The 17,041-nt window shown below is 33.1% G+C and overlaps 1 protein-coding gene across 1 annotated transcript; it reads right to left on the bottom strand.

The window, feature by feature from the left end:
- Positions 1-2,365: 2,365 nt before the first annotated feature.
- On the bottom strand, positions 2,366-15,731 carry LOC105788295 (DNA gyrase subunit B, chloroplastic/mitochondrial). The gene is made up of 21 exons (XM_012615113.2): positions 15,524-15,731; positions 15,230-15,371; positions 15,040-15,120; positions 14,834-14,947; positions 14,355-14,411; positions 13,452-13,553; positions 12,195-12,345; positions 12,018-12,094; positions 11,699-11,809; positions 10,430-10,500; positions 9,947-10,088; positions 9,370-9,468; positions 9,108-9,236; positions 8,858-8,972; positions 7,911-7,978; positions 4,664-4,777; positions 4,465-4,581; positions 4,336-4,389; positions 4,141-4,246; positions 2,989-3,119; positions 2,366-2,670 (listed from the first exon to the last, which is right to left on the bottom strand). Exons 1-21 carry the CDS (start codon positions 15,658-15,660, stop codon positions 2,602-2,604), a joined length of 2,187 nt encoding a protein of 728 aa, XP_012470567.1. The 5' UTR covers positions 15,661-15,731; the 3' UTR covers positions 2,366-2,601.
- Positions 15,732-17,041: the final 1,310 nt, after the last annotated feature.

The raw sequence follows: 17,041 nt of genomic DNA, 5'->3' as shown, positions 1-17,041 counted from the left end.
ATTAAATATCGAGCAAATTGTTAATCACATGGTCTTATTCTATTACACTTAATCATTACGTGATCACATGTATTTTCACTTAGCCAATTTCCTGATGATCACTTCGGAATAATAACTGTTACATGGTGGATCAGCACATAGCACCACCCTTATAATCAATTACATCCGGTGGAATCAGCATATAGCAACCACCTTTATTTTAAATGATTTCCGGTGGAGTCAGCACATAACAACCACCTTTATAATCAATAATACTCAGTACACGTAGTACCCTGCACATAGTACTACACACGTGACCATTACTATCACTTTCACATAGTGGCCTGCACACAGTCCGCGCCACACATGTGATCATTACTGTCACTTCATTCGTATCTTTTCTATTCCGAAGGTTCAACCAGGAAATTTTTCACTTTTTCTCACTTTTCTTTTTCACTAATCAAAGTCAATTTCTCGTCTTTCTTGATTTATAATCACACATTAAACTTATAAACACTCACATTATTCAATCTAGTCCAAAAATCACACTTTGGAAAAATTACATTTTTACCCCTAGAGTTTCACAAAATTACAATTTTGCCCCTAGGCTCTTAAAATAATTTTTATTCAATTAGTAGTCCACAATACTCACTTATTCACACACTTGTGACATATTTTATAACTTTTACAAATTAATCCTTTTAAGCATTTTCATCGAAAATCACTTAGTAAAAGACATTCATCACACCCCAAACATTCATATTCTTCCATAAAACATCAAAATACATGCATATCTTTCATGGGTAAATTTTTAAACACAAACCCTAGTTCAAAATTTTTAAACACAAACACAAACCCTAGATCTTGTTACGAGGATTTCAAAAACGTAAAAATCATTAAAAACGAGGCTAGAACGGACTTACAATCGAGCTTGGAAGCTTGAAAAACCTAGTCATGGTTTATTCATGCAAAATTCAGCCATAGCTTGAAGATGGACGAAAATTGGCTTTTAATTTTGTTTTTAATTCATTTTAATAACTAAATGACCAAAATGCCCTTAATGAAAACTTTGGAAACATGACTAACCACGTCCATTTTTGTCCACCAACTTAACCAATGGTCTAATTACCATATAAGGACCTCCAATTTAAAATTTCATAACAATTGGACACTTCTAACATGTAGAACTCAACTTTTGCACTTTTTTACAATTTAGTCCTTTTTACTAAATTGAGTGCCCAAATGTCGAAATTTTTGAACTAAATTTTCACAAAATCATTTCGTGAAATTATAGACCATAAAAATATAATAAAAATAATTTTTTCCTCGTTGAATTTGTGGTCCCAAAACTACTGTTCCGACTAGGCCTAAAATCGGGCTGTTACAGGTACTTCTTCAGAGGTACCTATACATCTCCCAAAAGGTACCTGTATTTTTCCAGAGGTACATGTGCCTCTGTTTTAGTCTTGGCAAACTGCATTGTTTTGGCCTGTTTTGACTTTCAAAGGCCTGTTAAGTCTCAGACGCCTCTAATCACCCTTAACCACTTCTAAATGATTTTAAGATGTTTTTAAAGCCTCAATATTTTTCCAAAACTTAATTTTATGAGTATATAAATTTATTTCAAGATTTTCGTTTCATTTGTGCTTCAATAACATCTCTCATTCGTACCGTACACCTCGAAAGGGGTGTTACATTTTTTACGAAAAGAGGAAAGATGGAACTGATGTGTAAATAGGATATGGGGATAAGAAAAGTAATTTTCTTTACTTCCCGCTAAAGCTACATTGTCTTACTCTTTTATTTAAAGCACATAATATAAGAATATTATGTGAAAATTAATTCTCCAAAATTTAAAACAAATGCCATGTCATAATGAGTTAAATAATCAACGGTACAGTGAAAAAATTAAAAAATTTAAATGAGTGGCTAAAATATAAACATGCTAAAGTTTAGTGACTAACTAGATAATTTACCTTTTAATTTGATTAGAGATTAACAATAATGGCACAAAATGAAATTTGATTGATGCAAAAGAAATTTTTCTATAATGGCAAAACCACAAATGGCTTTTTTGAGTTTTGCATGATAAGTATGACGTGTTAATAAGAATATTTATTAGGTCAACTGTTTTTTATTTTAGGATAGCCCAACTGAATTTTTAAATTTGAATTAATTTTGCTAGAATAATTTTTGAAATTTTGAAGTTTACGGGTTGAAATTGCTCATATATATAAATTCAATGATGGCATTTACTAGTAATAATGATTAGCCAAGTCGAATATGATTGAGAAAATTGTAATCATAACATTTATTAAGGGAATGGATAGACAATTATTCGGGGAAGAAAATTTTGCTAAAGTGAGGTTGTATATTAAGTAAAGTATAAGAAAATCAAGATTTTCCATAAACATAAATCAGAGTTCTCTCATAATACGAGCCTTGAATATCTATAAATACAACATTTAATACTACACGAAAATACAAAATCCCGACCCACCTACATTAAATATTTCCCTTTTACCCACAATTAAAAGAGCAACATTCATGGGATAGGTAATTAGATTGTTTATCAAAATCTTTTATACCTGGATGTCTGTATGCAGTACTACAGATCCACACTCAAATATCCAGCTTATCGAGATTGATCTTGCTTGCGGAATTCTGGATGAGCTCCTTCCTTGCATCCACCTAAAAACAAATTAAAGCTAACTTACAACTCTTAAAATATTACTATGCATGAATGTGACAGAATTATGTGAATAAAATAAAGGATGCATAGCGCAATACATACGGGAATCCTTTTGGCCTCAACCAAATCCAGATTTCCCAACGGTGGTGTTCATGCTTACAAGAGCGGGGCAAGATAATAGAAGTACCACCAAATTAGAAACAATTAAATGCGCCTATTGCACTTGATTGGCTGATGCCACGATCTTTTGGTCAACGGAAATAGTGGCACATCAATGTAAATAACCTATCCATGAACTAGATAGGTGATCTACGTACCTGAGCTCCCATAAGGGATGAAAACACTCTATTAGCTTCAGCCGCATCTTCAACCACTAATTGCTTCAGTAGCCTTTGCTCAGGATCCATTGTTGTTTCCCACAGCTGAGCTGGCATCATCTCACCCAAACCTACATTACAACCATGCTTATTCCAATTAAAATATGCAACCAATGCTGAATATCAAAAACTTATAAATTCCATATTTCAGTGAATCTTAATATTGCCGGAAGAAATTTTTGTGAGAAAGGCTCAACTAAAAACTGCATCATTATAGTTAAAAACAACAAAAAGAAAAAGAAAAGAAAAGGTGAAATGTAAGCAAATTACAGCTTTTTATATTTTTAGTAGTGATTTCTCTACCTATCATATATCTTAGTTTCGTTCTATTCTCAAAATGAAACTCATTTTCTTCTATCACATTTTTTAACAAAATACTTATTGTTAGATGTTATTATCCCACATCAATTGAGCATTGCGTTTCCCGCGGCCCTCCATTAAAGTCGAACCCTCCACCTACAGACAATTGGTTTTAGGTTGCAAGTTTAACAAGATATAAGAGCTCAGATTCAGTTATGTTGTTCTTCCTGCCTAACTCAATGTGAGCTTGATGACCCATAGTGAGGTTGTCCACAAGTAGACCTAAGAGCTACACGTGAAGGAGTGCTAAGTGGTGTTATTCAACATCTGTTTTATGTATTTAGTTTCTTATGGTCTTGTATTAAAGTAAAACCCCTCCACCTATAAAAATGTATAAAATGCTGGAAGAGGAAGGACTCCTATAAAATTTGCACGTCATTGCCCCTCTTTTCCTATAATTTGATCATCTTTTCTGATATGATATAAAGTTTCTACCTAAAGAAAAGTTCTATAATAACCAACTACTCTTTTAATACAAGGGAAGGAATCCTAGTGAACTCTAACAAGATGTTTTCATGTTGTCATAAAGAGTTCGCCTATAAAATGTTTTCTGTTTTTAAGCTTCTATCAAATTGAAAAATTAATGAATGCCAAATTCAAATAAGTGGACGAAAGCTTTCTTCAAGCTATGACAGGCACTTCGAAATTCTGAAAAGAATCTGTCTTCCTTCAAAATGAAATTGTCAATATAACCTTACTGCAAAAAGAGGACAACAAAGATTTTATCCTTGCCTTTGAATCTCTGAATGTTGTATGATGCATTCTGCGGGAACAAGCTCAAGACCTTTTGAAGGTCTGCATCATGATAACAATAGTGTACTTGTTTTCCCCTTTCAACCTGATCATTGTAGCAAACCAGGAGAGAAATATATAAGCAAGCTATGAAATAGATTAAGTCCCCAAAATCCAGTGTAGCCACCAACAAACCTTGTAAAGAGGTGGAACACCAACATAAATGCAACCTTCATCAAATAAGGCTCTCTGCAAAGATCATAGGCATATCAATTTGTTTATCATTGTACCCACTAAATTGTGACACCTTTTAACACCGTCTACCTGATATCTGAAGAAAAATGTCAGAAGCAGAGTTCGGATATGAGCACCATCTACATCAGCATCTGTTAAGATAATGATCTTATGATACCGTAGGCTTTCTATTTTAAAATCCTCTCCCTGGGATTAAAAAAGATACAATACATGATATCATCAGTAATTTTCAAAAAGAAATTAAGCAAAATAACAACAAAATAAGTACCTTCACCCCAAGTCCAAGAGCAATAATCAAATTTTGAATTTCTTCGTTTTTGTACATTGCTGCCTCATCCCTCCTTTCAATATTCAAAATTTTACCCCTCAGAGGAAGGATGGCCTGAAACAACACAATTTCAGGCTAAATATGCTATATATGTCACAGGTAACTCTAATAAGTAAGGCAGGATTGCTATCCTGAAGAATAATCTATAGGTGCAAAGATAAGAATCATTTCATCTATGTAACTATTGCAAAACCACCAACATTCACAGAATAGAGGTCTACAACCCTGTTGCATTACAGAGTGTTATCGGAAATGAAGAAAAGAACATACACGAAAATAAGAAAAGAAAATACACTGATGAAAGTTACTTGTATTTCATCTCTAGGGTTAGCTTGTTTGTATACAAGTTTACATAATCTAAATAGGGGAAAAATCAAATAAAATAAAATCTAGTCCTAGAATTAAGCCTAAGAATCTGTAATAAGGAGCACCATTTAATCAGTCAATTGTGTTTGGCTGACTAAAGTATAAACTCATGCTAAATGGCCACTTCCCAAACCATCTTAAAATACACCATAAGCCAACATCTTAGGTCAAAACACTTAACCATCTAGAATCACCATGTGCCAGAAAGCATATCATGTATTTTGAGTAATTTGCATTGCGTAGCATAATAAGATCCACAAAGACATAACCGCAGTAGCATGCTACAGAGAAGACACAATATAAAGAATGCTAAGCTTAAGTGCTTTCTACCATGTAATAAGAATATAACTTAAAAGAAAAGAGGACTTCTGTGAAAATACAACATGCTTTACATGGTAACCTAAAGCTATGGGCCTCCTCAAAAGTTAAATGTCCCATTGGAAATGTACCTTTAAAATTTAACACAGCTAGTCAAGCAACAACATTGACACGATTGTTTGGACTTTAAAGAGCATTGGTCAAGTAGAAACATTGATAGCAGCAGTGGTACCTTCTCTCTTCCCTTGTTCTTTTGTTGTTAGACCATTCTCTCTTCTCCTTCCTTTCCTACTCATTCTCTTCCATACTATTTACTTTTTATTCCCTTCTACTCACTTCTTTCACTTCCTTTTGCTGCACTGAAAATCATCAAGGTGTCTCAAACGCATATCCCACATCCTCATCCATTGAAACAAGGACCAACCCTAAACTTACAAGCCTGAGTAGGGATTCTATGTACTAAAAATTGACGAAAGAGCTACAACTATCATAGTATTTTATTATTTCAGTCTAATTGATTATCAGACATGGATTACGGGCTAGGATTAATAATTATCTTCAGAGTTTTTAATATAGGGCTAGGATTGAAGCTTTATTTGTAACTCTAGTACAAATACGTTGTAAAATAGATTTACGGCTGGAATGTAGTACTGCTAATGAATCTTATTATGGTTAGAAAAACCCTTTCATGATTATGGACACACAAACCGTGCATTACAAGGAAGATTGGAGGAGCAGTTGGTGCATGCCCTTGAATTAAATGGGATGGAACTAAGAATAATTTTTGCTAATTTCAATGGGAAAATGCTTGTGGGAAACAACTCAGATTGGGTACAGGGTGCACCCGATTCTTTGAACATGCTTCTTGAGATTGGCTTTTGAAGAAGTGGTGGTGATGGCAATGAAAGCAGAAGAGGAAGAAGAAAAGTTGCAATAACAACAACCAAAAAGACAAGAAAACTGAAAACTGCGATCAAAAAGAGAAGAAAAAGAGAGCAGCAGCTAGAAAGAGAAGGAAAAGAAAGCAGCAGCAGGAAAGAGAAGGAAAGAAGCAAGGGAAATGTGGCAGAAAAGGTTTATGGGCTTGAATGATGTTGGCCCAAAAGATTTTTATATCAAATCAATTTAAATTAAAGTGTTTGATGGCCTAAAAAGGAAGGGTTGACCCAAAGTATTGTTAATTGATAATAATTAAAAATAAATTTGATAATTTAAACATTTTAAAAGAAATTCACTTTTATAAAAATAAGAATTCTTATTTATATAAAATACAAATATATTATATATTATATATTATAATATTTAATATAATTAAATTTATATATTAGATATATAATATTTTATAATTATTATAGATAATCTACAAGATAAAATTATATTAAGAATCCATGTACCCGTATCCTCGAACCCTTTTTAGCCTAATCCCCATGTCCTAGTTGGCATGCCTAACACTTGGATAACAAAAGAAGAGCCTAAGAGAGATGATCCATAAATGTTTGCTGAAGAGATGAAGTTTTCTTGCCAGAATCAAGTTTTCCAATCTAGGGAGAATGAAGCAGTAGCTACTCCTATTATGTTATTTTATCATTTCAATCTTATTAATTATTATACAAGGATGCATGGCAATCTTTAGAGTTTAAACCTAGGGCTAGAATTAAAGCTTTATTTGTTGTAACCGTATTATTAATAAGCTATAATTTTTTTGTTTAATAGACTTCAAAAATTAGAGGTTCATTTAACCATATGTTTTCCAGGAGTTCAACTTTTATCTTACTCATTTTCAGCCTTAGTTCTATTGATTTGTTGGTTTTCTCCCTAAACCTCCCAAAAACGGCCTAGCTAATTTGGTCCGATTTTGAGTGACCGCCACCTTCATATGTTTCACAAAACTGTTGACATGTAATGCACTAAAATGTTCTTGTTTTTTAATTAATAGAGTTTAGAAACTAGATGTTTATCTCAACTTTTATCTTACTTGTTTTCAGCCTTAGTACTATTTGATTTGCAGCTGCTTTCTCCCTAAACCTCTTTAACAATGGTCTGGTTTTAAGTATTGCCACTTTCATATGTTTCACAAAACTGTTAACATAAAATAATGTATTAAAATGCTATAATAGCAAACTAAAAAACTTAGTGGGCAGATGAAAACATTTGCACAACAATACCAGTCCTATTGTGGCATCAATTGGTTAGAATCTGCAGCTATAAGCATCATGAGACTAGCCAATTGTCAATATGTATGACAGATTTCATAAGCAAAGTTCTCCCACTCCACTACACCTTATCTTTATATGTACAGAAGGTGCGACTTTTAAAATTTAGTACTTTTTAACATCCTAGTTTCTGCAAGCAAAAATATTTTCCATCAACGCTATAAAAGAAATGCTTAAATAATTGAAGCCTAGATACCAGAAACATCCAAAAAATTTTCTGGCATGTTTCAAGAAATTGCTTGACAACTAAATTGAATCTGTTCTACCCAATTCCCATGGAAAAGTATTACCTGAAAGCGCCTATCGCGGCCTTGCTTGGCACTGCCACCAGCTGAGTCTCCTTCAACTATGAAAATCTCTGCATAATGTAACCATAAAGATAATTTTTAGACACTCACAAGTAGCAGATGGAATGCATTATCATTTATTTTGAAGCATGTAGAATCCACAAAAATGAAAAATAAAGTCCTAGTTAACTTAATCCCTCAACCAGCATAATTTCATTCTCTGAGAACTGAATTTTCTTGAAAAGATATGCTACATGTCTTGGTTCAGATATTTGCTATTTTAATCATAATACTAAAACCAAAAGGACACCAAATACCTTGGTTCTTAATATGGAATTCCAGAACCTAAAATATCCTATGCAATTGCACATTAATACCCCTCCCAAAGTTCAAGCAACAAACATCATCTAACCACAGGCAAAAATATTTAGAGAGAAACTACTCTTTGCTCAGTATTCAGAAAGAATATATAGAAAGGTGCAAAAACCATTCAAAGGGAAAAAGTTCATAGAAGTATGTACAACAAAACTATATCTCATGTAAGGATGTTGAGAAGGAGAAAATAATAAAGACAGAAAAACCTTCAGCAAAGAGAATTTGAAAAATATTATGCTCAAAAAATGAAAACAGGTATTTCTTTTACTCTATTAAGCAATTGCAGCAAATAATAATAATAAATCATTAAAATACAACACTGAGAATTGAAACTAGATGAAACACCAAAAATTGATCTTTACTCAATTGGCAATTGCTATAAGGAACACAAACAGAACTTAGTAACAAGATACCAAAATGGTTGAATCAATAATGAGGCCAATTATGCCAAGTGAGAAATGAAACTACAACAAGAACACAATTAATATGAGAAAATTCCCATAAAAACCCTCATTATGATCCAAATGCACCTACCATATAAGTCAAAAAAAAAATCAAATGGAAGCAACATTTACCAGATTCTTCTGGATTTGTGGATGAACAATCAGCCAGTTTTCCAGGAAGAGATGATGATTTTAACACACTCTTTTGCCGGACTAATTCCCTTGCCCTCTTTGCTGCAAGAGCTGCCTGTTTGCAAAACAACAACATGAGTTCATCATTGTTATGTAGTTAGTGCCAGTAGCAATATAAAGCCCTTAGATAAGGTAACCAGTGAGTCAATAACAAGGTCAAAAGAAAGTTTATAACAGATGAAGAAAGTACCTTGAAAGCATTTAGGGACTTGGAAAGGATTGAATCAAGTACATCTGGATGCAACTCCAAATATTCAGTAAGAAACTCTTGAACAGATTGATCAACCACTTTTCGCACCTCAGGATTTCCCAATCTTGTCTTTTATTGATAAATAAAAATTCATCATGTCATCATAACAGCAATGTAGTACATGCACCAGATTCAAGCTATCAAGAGCATCACTATGCAAGAATAATAGGATTTTATGAATACCATGATATACAAATAATACCTTAGTTTGTCCTTCAAATTCTGGATTTGACACTTTCACAGAAATAATGCATGTCAGTCCCTCCCTAACATGTTCACCACTTAAGCTAATATCCTTATCCTGAAAGATACAGAAGATGAATATAAGAGCATAGATCAGAAGTACCTCAAACCATCCATGTGCAAAATAACTGTTAAACTTGAATCAACAACGTCAATAAACACATTTGAAGTATTTAAAGTGCTTTAATTACTAATTAGACAGAACAGAATGATTTAACTACTTTTTGCTTAGACCTTAAAAGCACATTAACAGAGGTTTGCAACTTAAATGGCTTTGCTTCGGCCTGAAAAGGTGCAGATAAAGGTTTTTATGATGAAAGCTTTTCAAAATCTATGCCGACCAAGCCAATACAATCTTCCAAAATAAACACAATCCTTGTAGATCTTTCCTTGGAATATGGGACGAATAATAAAAGTTAGTTGGTACTCCCCATAGCAAAGAAGAAAACTGCTCTAAAGAAAAATAAATAAAAAAAGTTCAACAAAAGGTGAGCAAGAACAGAGATCTTCCAAATAGAAAACATCAATAAAGATACCTTGATAATCTTAGACTTTTTTCCAAGGTTATTGAGGACTCTTGTCAATGAAGCCTTGACCCCTTCTATATGTGTGCCACCATCAATGGTTCGTATGCTGTTGGCATAACCCAACATTGTATCTGAATATGCATCTGAACACCTAGTAGACGATGAACAAACCAGCCAAATCACATGGATTATTCAGAGAATAATACGAAACACAGTAGTACATCATAGAAAATTAGACACCAAGCACGTCCTGAAACTGACATCCTTGTGTATATGGTTAACCTAGCACCCTTAAATGTATATATATATAGATTCCATCAAATAAACTCTCCAGTAAATGCATGAAAGGTATGAATTTAGTAATGGCAGGTGTTGCTAATTCTTCAAAGGTAAACAAACAGCACTTATTATGTTTAAAATATATGGTATGAGAGATGATATTTGTTTATCGTGAAAAAGACATCAATATGAACAAAGTGATTAGTGGTTTACCACTGGAGAGCAACATCAATTATGGTTCCATCTATTTGTCTGCTGAAACCTAGCACATCATGAAGTGGTTTCTGAATCAAAGAACCAGAAGTTACATGCAAATTTCAGATATAGATCCAAGCATTCTAGATTGCAAAAGCAGAATACACTTGCAATAATACAATTTGTGAAGATCCACAGATGAAAAGCACTGCAAATCAAGAATTTGCATCAACCTACTTTTATTTCATCAGTAATTTTGCAACAGATAATAATAAATTACCCAAAAAGAAAAGCTCAGTTTTCCAGCCAGAACTTAAATACCGTATCTGGGACAAAAAAGCAGGCTGAGGAATACAAAGTTTCCATCATGTAAGTGAGAACTCATGACTTTATCTCGCATACTAGAGCCTCTAAGGCTGAAAGACTGGAAATCCATTTATAACATATGCACTGCTCCCCAGACCCAACAGAATATAAGTTCATCAGTAATAATAATTACATGAGAACATGATCACGACATATTACATTTATTTTTGCATGGATTATAAATTCCCAAGTAACCTGGTTGTTCTGCACTTGCCTATTAGCAAATTTCAAAGCCTATAATGGCAGTAATTCTTACTTTTACCATCATTTTGGTGTTCTAGAACAAATAATGATAATATTGACGAACTAAAGCCACATATGGTGCAATACATAGCCTCGTAATTGAAAACCTATCAACTTCATGCACCTTTTAGAACAATATAGTGCCATCAAAACTATCAAATATATAAAAATATGGGCAGAATAGCCTTCCATTTCGATTTTTACATGAGCAAACACCTTGAAACAGGTTATTCATTGGTAACCCCGAAACAATTGTTGAATAAAAGGAACCTTGCCCCTAAGATGATCCCATCATGACAAAAATTAAATTAAAGGATATAAATCTTTATCTTTAATCCTCCCCCATGTCAAATTTTCTCAAGAAATTTCTAAGCATTCCATAAAATCAATCAAGTGAACCATCACTATCAACTCATAACCCATTACTCAGGTTCAATAACTAATAACTATATCATTTAGTAGTAAAGGGACGAAAACCATCTACAATTAGCAAAATTAAGTTCTTGTTACATGTTTCCCATGAATCACTTTATGCATATAAATATAACAGGATGAGGAAGTGGGAAATTAGCATAAAAGCAAACAAAAGGATAAGGAAGGGGATGACCAAGGAACAATTCATAAAATATAGAAGAATGCGTGGAAAGAGAATGAGAGATAAAAAACACAAGCCCAAACCTTATCAGCATTTAGCCATTTCACATATTCAAACAGTCCCCCAGCAAAGAAATATTCATTATAAAGGCTCTTCTCTGGATCGTTATCTTCTTTTTTAAGAGTGATAGTAAGCTGCAAAGGTCAATTCAAAAAAGTAAAGCTATAACACCAGAAGGTATGGTCTCAGATTTATACTACATTAGGAAGTTGACAGACAGGAAAATTCCTAAGATGATATTCCCTTTTATGTTTGGCCATTACAATGAAATATCACAATTAATGTAAAGCATTATGGGGATTGATCATAGAATAGTGACCTGACTAGATGTGATAAATTTACCTTAGGGTTCAGAAAAGCAAGTTCTCTAATTCGTCCAGCAAGTGTGTTGTAGTCAAACTCAATTGCAGTGGTAAAAACTGCGGGTTAAGTTAAACCAAAAGAACAAATATTAAATCATAAAATCTGATTATCCTAAATAACTATGAAATTTTTTTTTTAAAAAAACAAAGGGCATACTTTTATTGTCAGGCCAAAACCAAATGCATGTCCCTTGACGATCCTTTGATTCAGTCGAAAGCCCATGACATGTTAGTGCCATTACAGGCTTCCCCCGTGAATATTTTTGCCGGTATTCCATTCCATCTCTCCAAACAGTGACTTCTAATGCCTGCAAAGAAAGAGATGGTCAACTTAAAATAAGTGATCATCAACTCCTCCAAAACCTTGATTAAAATTTAGCAAGAAATCACTGCCACCATAATAAAATATCTGATACTCTCTTGAGTACAAATATTAGTGTTCTCAGTCAAGATTTATGCATAAAATATGAATGGAAATGAAGTTAGAAGTACACTTTATCATAACCTGAGCATAGTACATATTATGTTCAAGGACATAGGAAGTAACAAAAGAAAATTAATAAACAAATCAGAAGAGAAAAATTCAATGACCAATAGCCAAGAGGCTCAAATGGAAACCAAGTTAGTCAAAAGCAAGGTACAGTCAAGGCAATATGCCCTAAGGTCATCTTCGTCTCCCCTAAAACCATTCGCTAGAGAAAATGTTAGGTAAGATTATTTTAAGTAAATAAATATTTAGAGAACAATATATATCTTGTACGTTAGATATTATGGTATAGCCATAAGTGTCAAATTTCACTGTACATGGATTTTAGTTTGTAGATTACGTGATGGCATAGAAAGTTAACCTTGCATTATTCAACCATAAACCACATTGGAGAAGAATAACTCAATCTACAAAGGATAAAAGAAAAAGACTCAAATGATGTAAATGAAACAAAGGAAAAGATCCATGTTGGACAGACCCAGTTTCCAGTCTGTCAATGCTTCAAAGACGCAGAAAATAATAAATCAAGGTGATGACAAGACAATAAGTACATGGAGGATAAGTGGCCTCTAGTTTTTGCCAATTTTTTGTTCAATTTCATTGTTTTAGCCTTTTAAGAGGGAGGACAAGATCAGAAAATTATGCTCTCATATATGAGCACCATTGCTGTAAATCTCACACAGAGTTGTCAGTTACCTTCATCAACAGCACCCCCCCCCCCAAAAAAAAAAAAAAAAAAATAGAAGATTAAAAAATACTCTATTTTGCTTTCATCTTTTTTGGGGGTTTGAGGCATCTTCTAGAACCCAAAATCATTTAAGAAAATAGATGAGTGCCTAAGCCTATCCCACTCTTGACAACTGAGATAAATAAAACTAAATAAAACCAGAAATGAGAAAATTGTAAAATTTGAAATATTATTCATACCTCGGATAAGGCATTAACCACAGATAAACCCACACCATGCAAGCCACCAGAGATACTGTAACCACTACTTAAGCCACCAAACTTGCCACCTGCATGTAACACCTGCAGAATAAGATGAATACGTAACTAGCATAAAATAATCCATTTTGTAAAAGAAAAATGTAATACATTCAAAACCCAACTAATTTAACAAATATTATTCTCATCAAAGCAAACACAACCTTCCAATACTTATGTCTGCTTTAAGAATTTAGACATGCAATACCGATCACCTTTTGCACCAATTAGAACATGTCCTTAGTCTATTGAGAATATGGCCCCCGGTCTTTTACAAAAAGGTATTAGACAAAGAATTTAGAAGCTATATTTCTCACGATTCCTTCAGCAAATACACCACTTACTTTTATGACATTTAGGAAAACGAATATTAAACAAAGAAGTTTTGGTAGAAATTAACTCACATTTCCATCATTCAAAGTAACCATCAAGATTTGAATATTATAGTTATACAATTCATGCAAATTTTCTAAAAGCAGAAAATTTGATCCAGTATTTTGAAGACATTACAGATGGTGTATATCTCACATTTCCTTAAGCAAATAGACCATGCATTTTTATGACAATCTAGCAGTCTAAAGCCATGCCAATGGATTAGAAGGTTATACAATGAGGTAAAATGGAGAACTACAAGAATGCAAAAATATGCATCCTCCTTCAAAGCACCCTAAGGAATACCCGAAGCATGGTATCAAAATCCATGCAAATCAGAGATGCAAGACCTAGCCAAGAAAATTACAGGACCAACAAGGAGAGTGCTTTATTTATATGACTTTCTTGAAGAAGTTCCTCAGAAACTTCAATATTAAAACCGAAAATGGCTACAGGATTGTTTATGCTTTTTACCGTCAACACTGTTTCCAAGGCAGATTTCTTTGTGACAGGATGGAAATCAGTTGGAATCTGCAATTCATCAGTGCTACCAAGTTAAAAGCAATAGGAAAACACATAATAGTAGGCAGAAGTAACAGATAGCTTTTAGCCATAATATCTGGAAGTAAAACAATCGAAATTGTCTACATTGCAAACACATTATGACCAAGAGTAAGTTTAGGTCGCATATACCAAGATTATGACAAGAAAATTCTTATTGACTGTTCGTACAATTAACATCTCAGGATAATGTACTGAGCATGAATAAGTGATCTAGACATATTGACTACAAAAAGATATATGCTGCACACATAGAGAAAACAAGGTATTGGAAAAAATAGACTGGACACTAAAGTTAAATTCACAGGATAGAAATTTTTAAAACACATTTGACAACAAATGCAATACTAACTAACATCATTTCTAGCAGTAAAATAATATAAGTTGCATACCCCACGCCCATTATCAGTTATGCTCACGGAACCATTTGAATGTAAAACAACATCTATTTGTGTTGCAAAACCTGCTTGAGCCTCATCAACAGCATTATCCAATATCTCGTATACCTAATAGGAAGAAGTAAAATCAAACGTCTAATGAATTTTACCACCAAAGTTACTAGAAATATCAAAAGAAAAAAAAAAGAAAAAGAAATTACCAAATGATGCAAACCACGAGGACCTGTACTTCCAATATACATTCCGGGTCTTTTTCTAACAGGGTCCAATCCTTCCAGAACCTAAAGATGTTACAAGACATTCCTTAGAACCAAAACTAAGCAATGTAATAACAGCACCAAAACTAAATTAAAGAATGTATTAAAAGAGGGTACTGCTTTTCAAAATTACCTGAATTTGCTCAGAGTTATAAGCTTTCGAGCTTTTGCGTCCATGAAAAGCTTCAGTTGTGATGTTAGAAGACATAAATGCCCTTGGCGTAAGTACATTTTGAACTGGAAACCAGCAAATGCTCTTCAATGCAAAGTTTGTCCTGCAAAATCAGTGACAAATAGAAAATGAGAAAAGTCAAATAAAAACAAAACCCGCATTAACCATTCACCCAACTTCGCATTCTTTCCCACTTAATGGAGAAAAAAAGGGGGAAAAAGGAAAATCGGTGAAACGAGAGAAAAGAAGAAAAACCTGGGGTGGAAGAAGATGGAATAACGAGGATAGGAAGCGAGAGAATGAAAAGAAGGCAAATGAACAAAAAAATGAGAGCGAGAGGCCATAAGACGAAGAGGAAGATGAGGATAAAGATATCGCGGAAGAAGCGCCATCAAACAGCGGCACTTTGGGTTTTAGAGTGTTTTCTTCGATCTTTGACTCCACGCGAAATGTGATTTATAAATCCTAAAAACCTCCTTCGGTTTCCCTTTTTCTCTATTAAAACCCTACAGAGTAATTAGTGACTGGAATTATGGTTATCTTAGTCAGTATATTTTTTTTTTTAAATTCATTTTTTGGGAAATTTATTTTAATGTTTTTTAGTGTATTTAATATAGTATATTTTTTAAATTTATTTTTATATAAAAATAATAATATAAAAATTTTAATATGAGCAAGTCGGGTCAGGCTCGAGTTTTAGTATTTTTATTCGGGTCAGATTTGGACAAAATTTTAAGTCTATTTTTCAGATCAAGGTCGAATCTAGAAAACCACCCTAAATTTTTTACTTGGTCTGACCTAACCTATAGACAACATTAAATACAACAATAATGTATGTGACTATTATACGATAATAATAATACAAGAAAATTCCTTATAGCTAGTCATTTTAGTATAGTGTCCAATTAACATGTATTTAAATCTAAGCATTGAATCAATATCTCATACTTATGATAACATGATAGCAAGATAAATTCATATTTTTAATATATTTATTTTTAGCTAATTATCGAATAAAATGCTATTAAATTTGGATCTTTTTATCAAGAATGAAGTTGGTATGTTGAATTCAAACTCTACAATAAGGGATAAATTGAAACAAAAAGTAAAGAGGAGAGCTTGATTGAAAGATTGAAGATTCAAGGATGACGGGATAAATATTGAATATTTAAGGATGTCTGGATAAAGATTGAATGATTTTTATATTGTTACAACTCTATAATTAGTTTAAATTTAGTCTCTAGTTTAAATTTGATTTTTAAATTTTGAATTATTTAGTGATAATATTTAGAAAAAATCTAACTAAATTTTAGCACTAAAAATATATATAAATACCTAGTGGCTCCAGCTAATTGAACACACATTTTGCCTTAAGCATTTAATAAATTCTTTTTTTCTCCCTTCACGCGTGTTCCATTCTACTATTTTAGTTCTTTTTCTTTTACTTTCAACTTTTTGATTATTTGTCTTCCAAGCCCTTCCTCTTTCCCACTTTTCACAATTCCATTTAAACTATTTATTTTCAAGCATGATTCTTTTCATGATAACTAAACCCTCTTTAGCCTTGGCCCGGTTACCGCTTCGACAAAATAATTGTGAGATATGAACCCCCACTAAATACTTTGCAATTAGGTATTCTCTCTCTCCGATATATGGTATAGTACAAATTCGTCCCTCAAAGTTGATTTGATTTCAATTCAAAAAGCCTGCGTTGCGTTGGAATAGTTTGGCGAACAATTGGGAAGTTGAGTCGGCGGTGCAATATTCAAAATC

This window comes from Gossypium raimondii, chromosome 2 (genome assembly GCF_025698545.1).
Source record: "Gossypium raimondii isolate GPD5lz chromosome 2, ASM2569854v1, whole genome shotgun sequence".
NCBI classification, from domain to species: Eukaryota; Viridiplantae; Streptophyta; class Magnoliopsida; order Malvales; family Malvaceae; genus Gossypium; species Gossypium raimondii.
The sequence above is the reverse complement of the archived record's forward strand: the minus strand, read 5'-3'. Positions and strand labels throughout refer to the sequence as shown.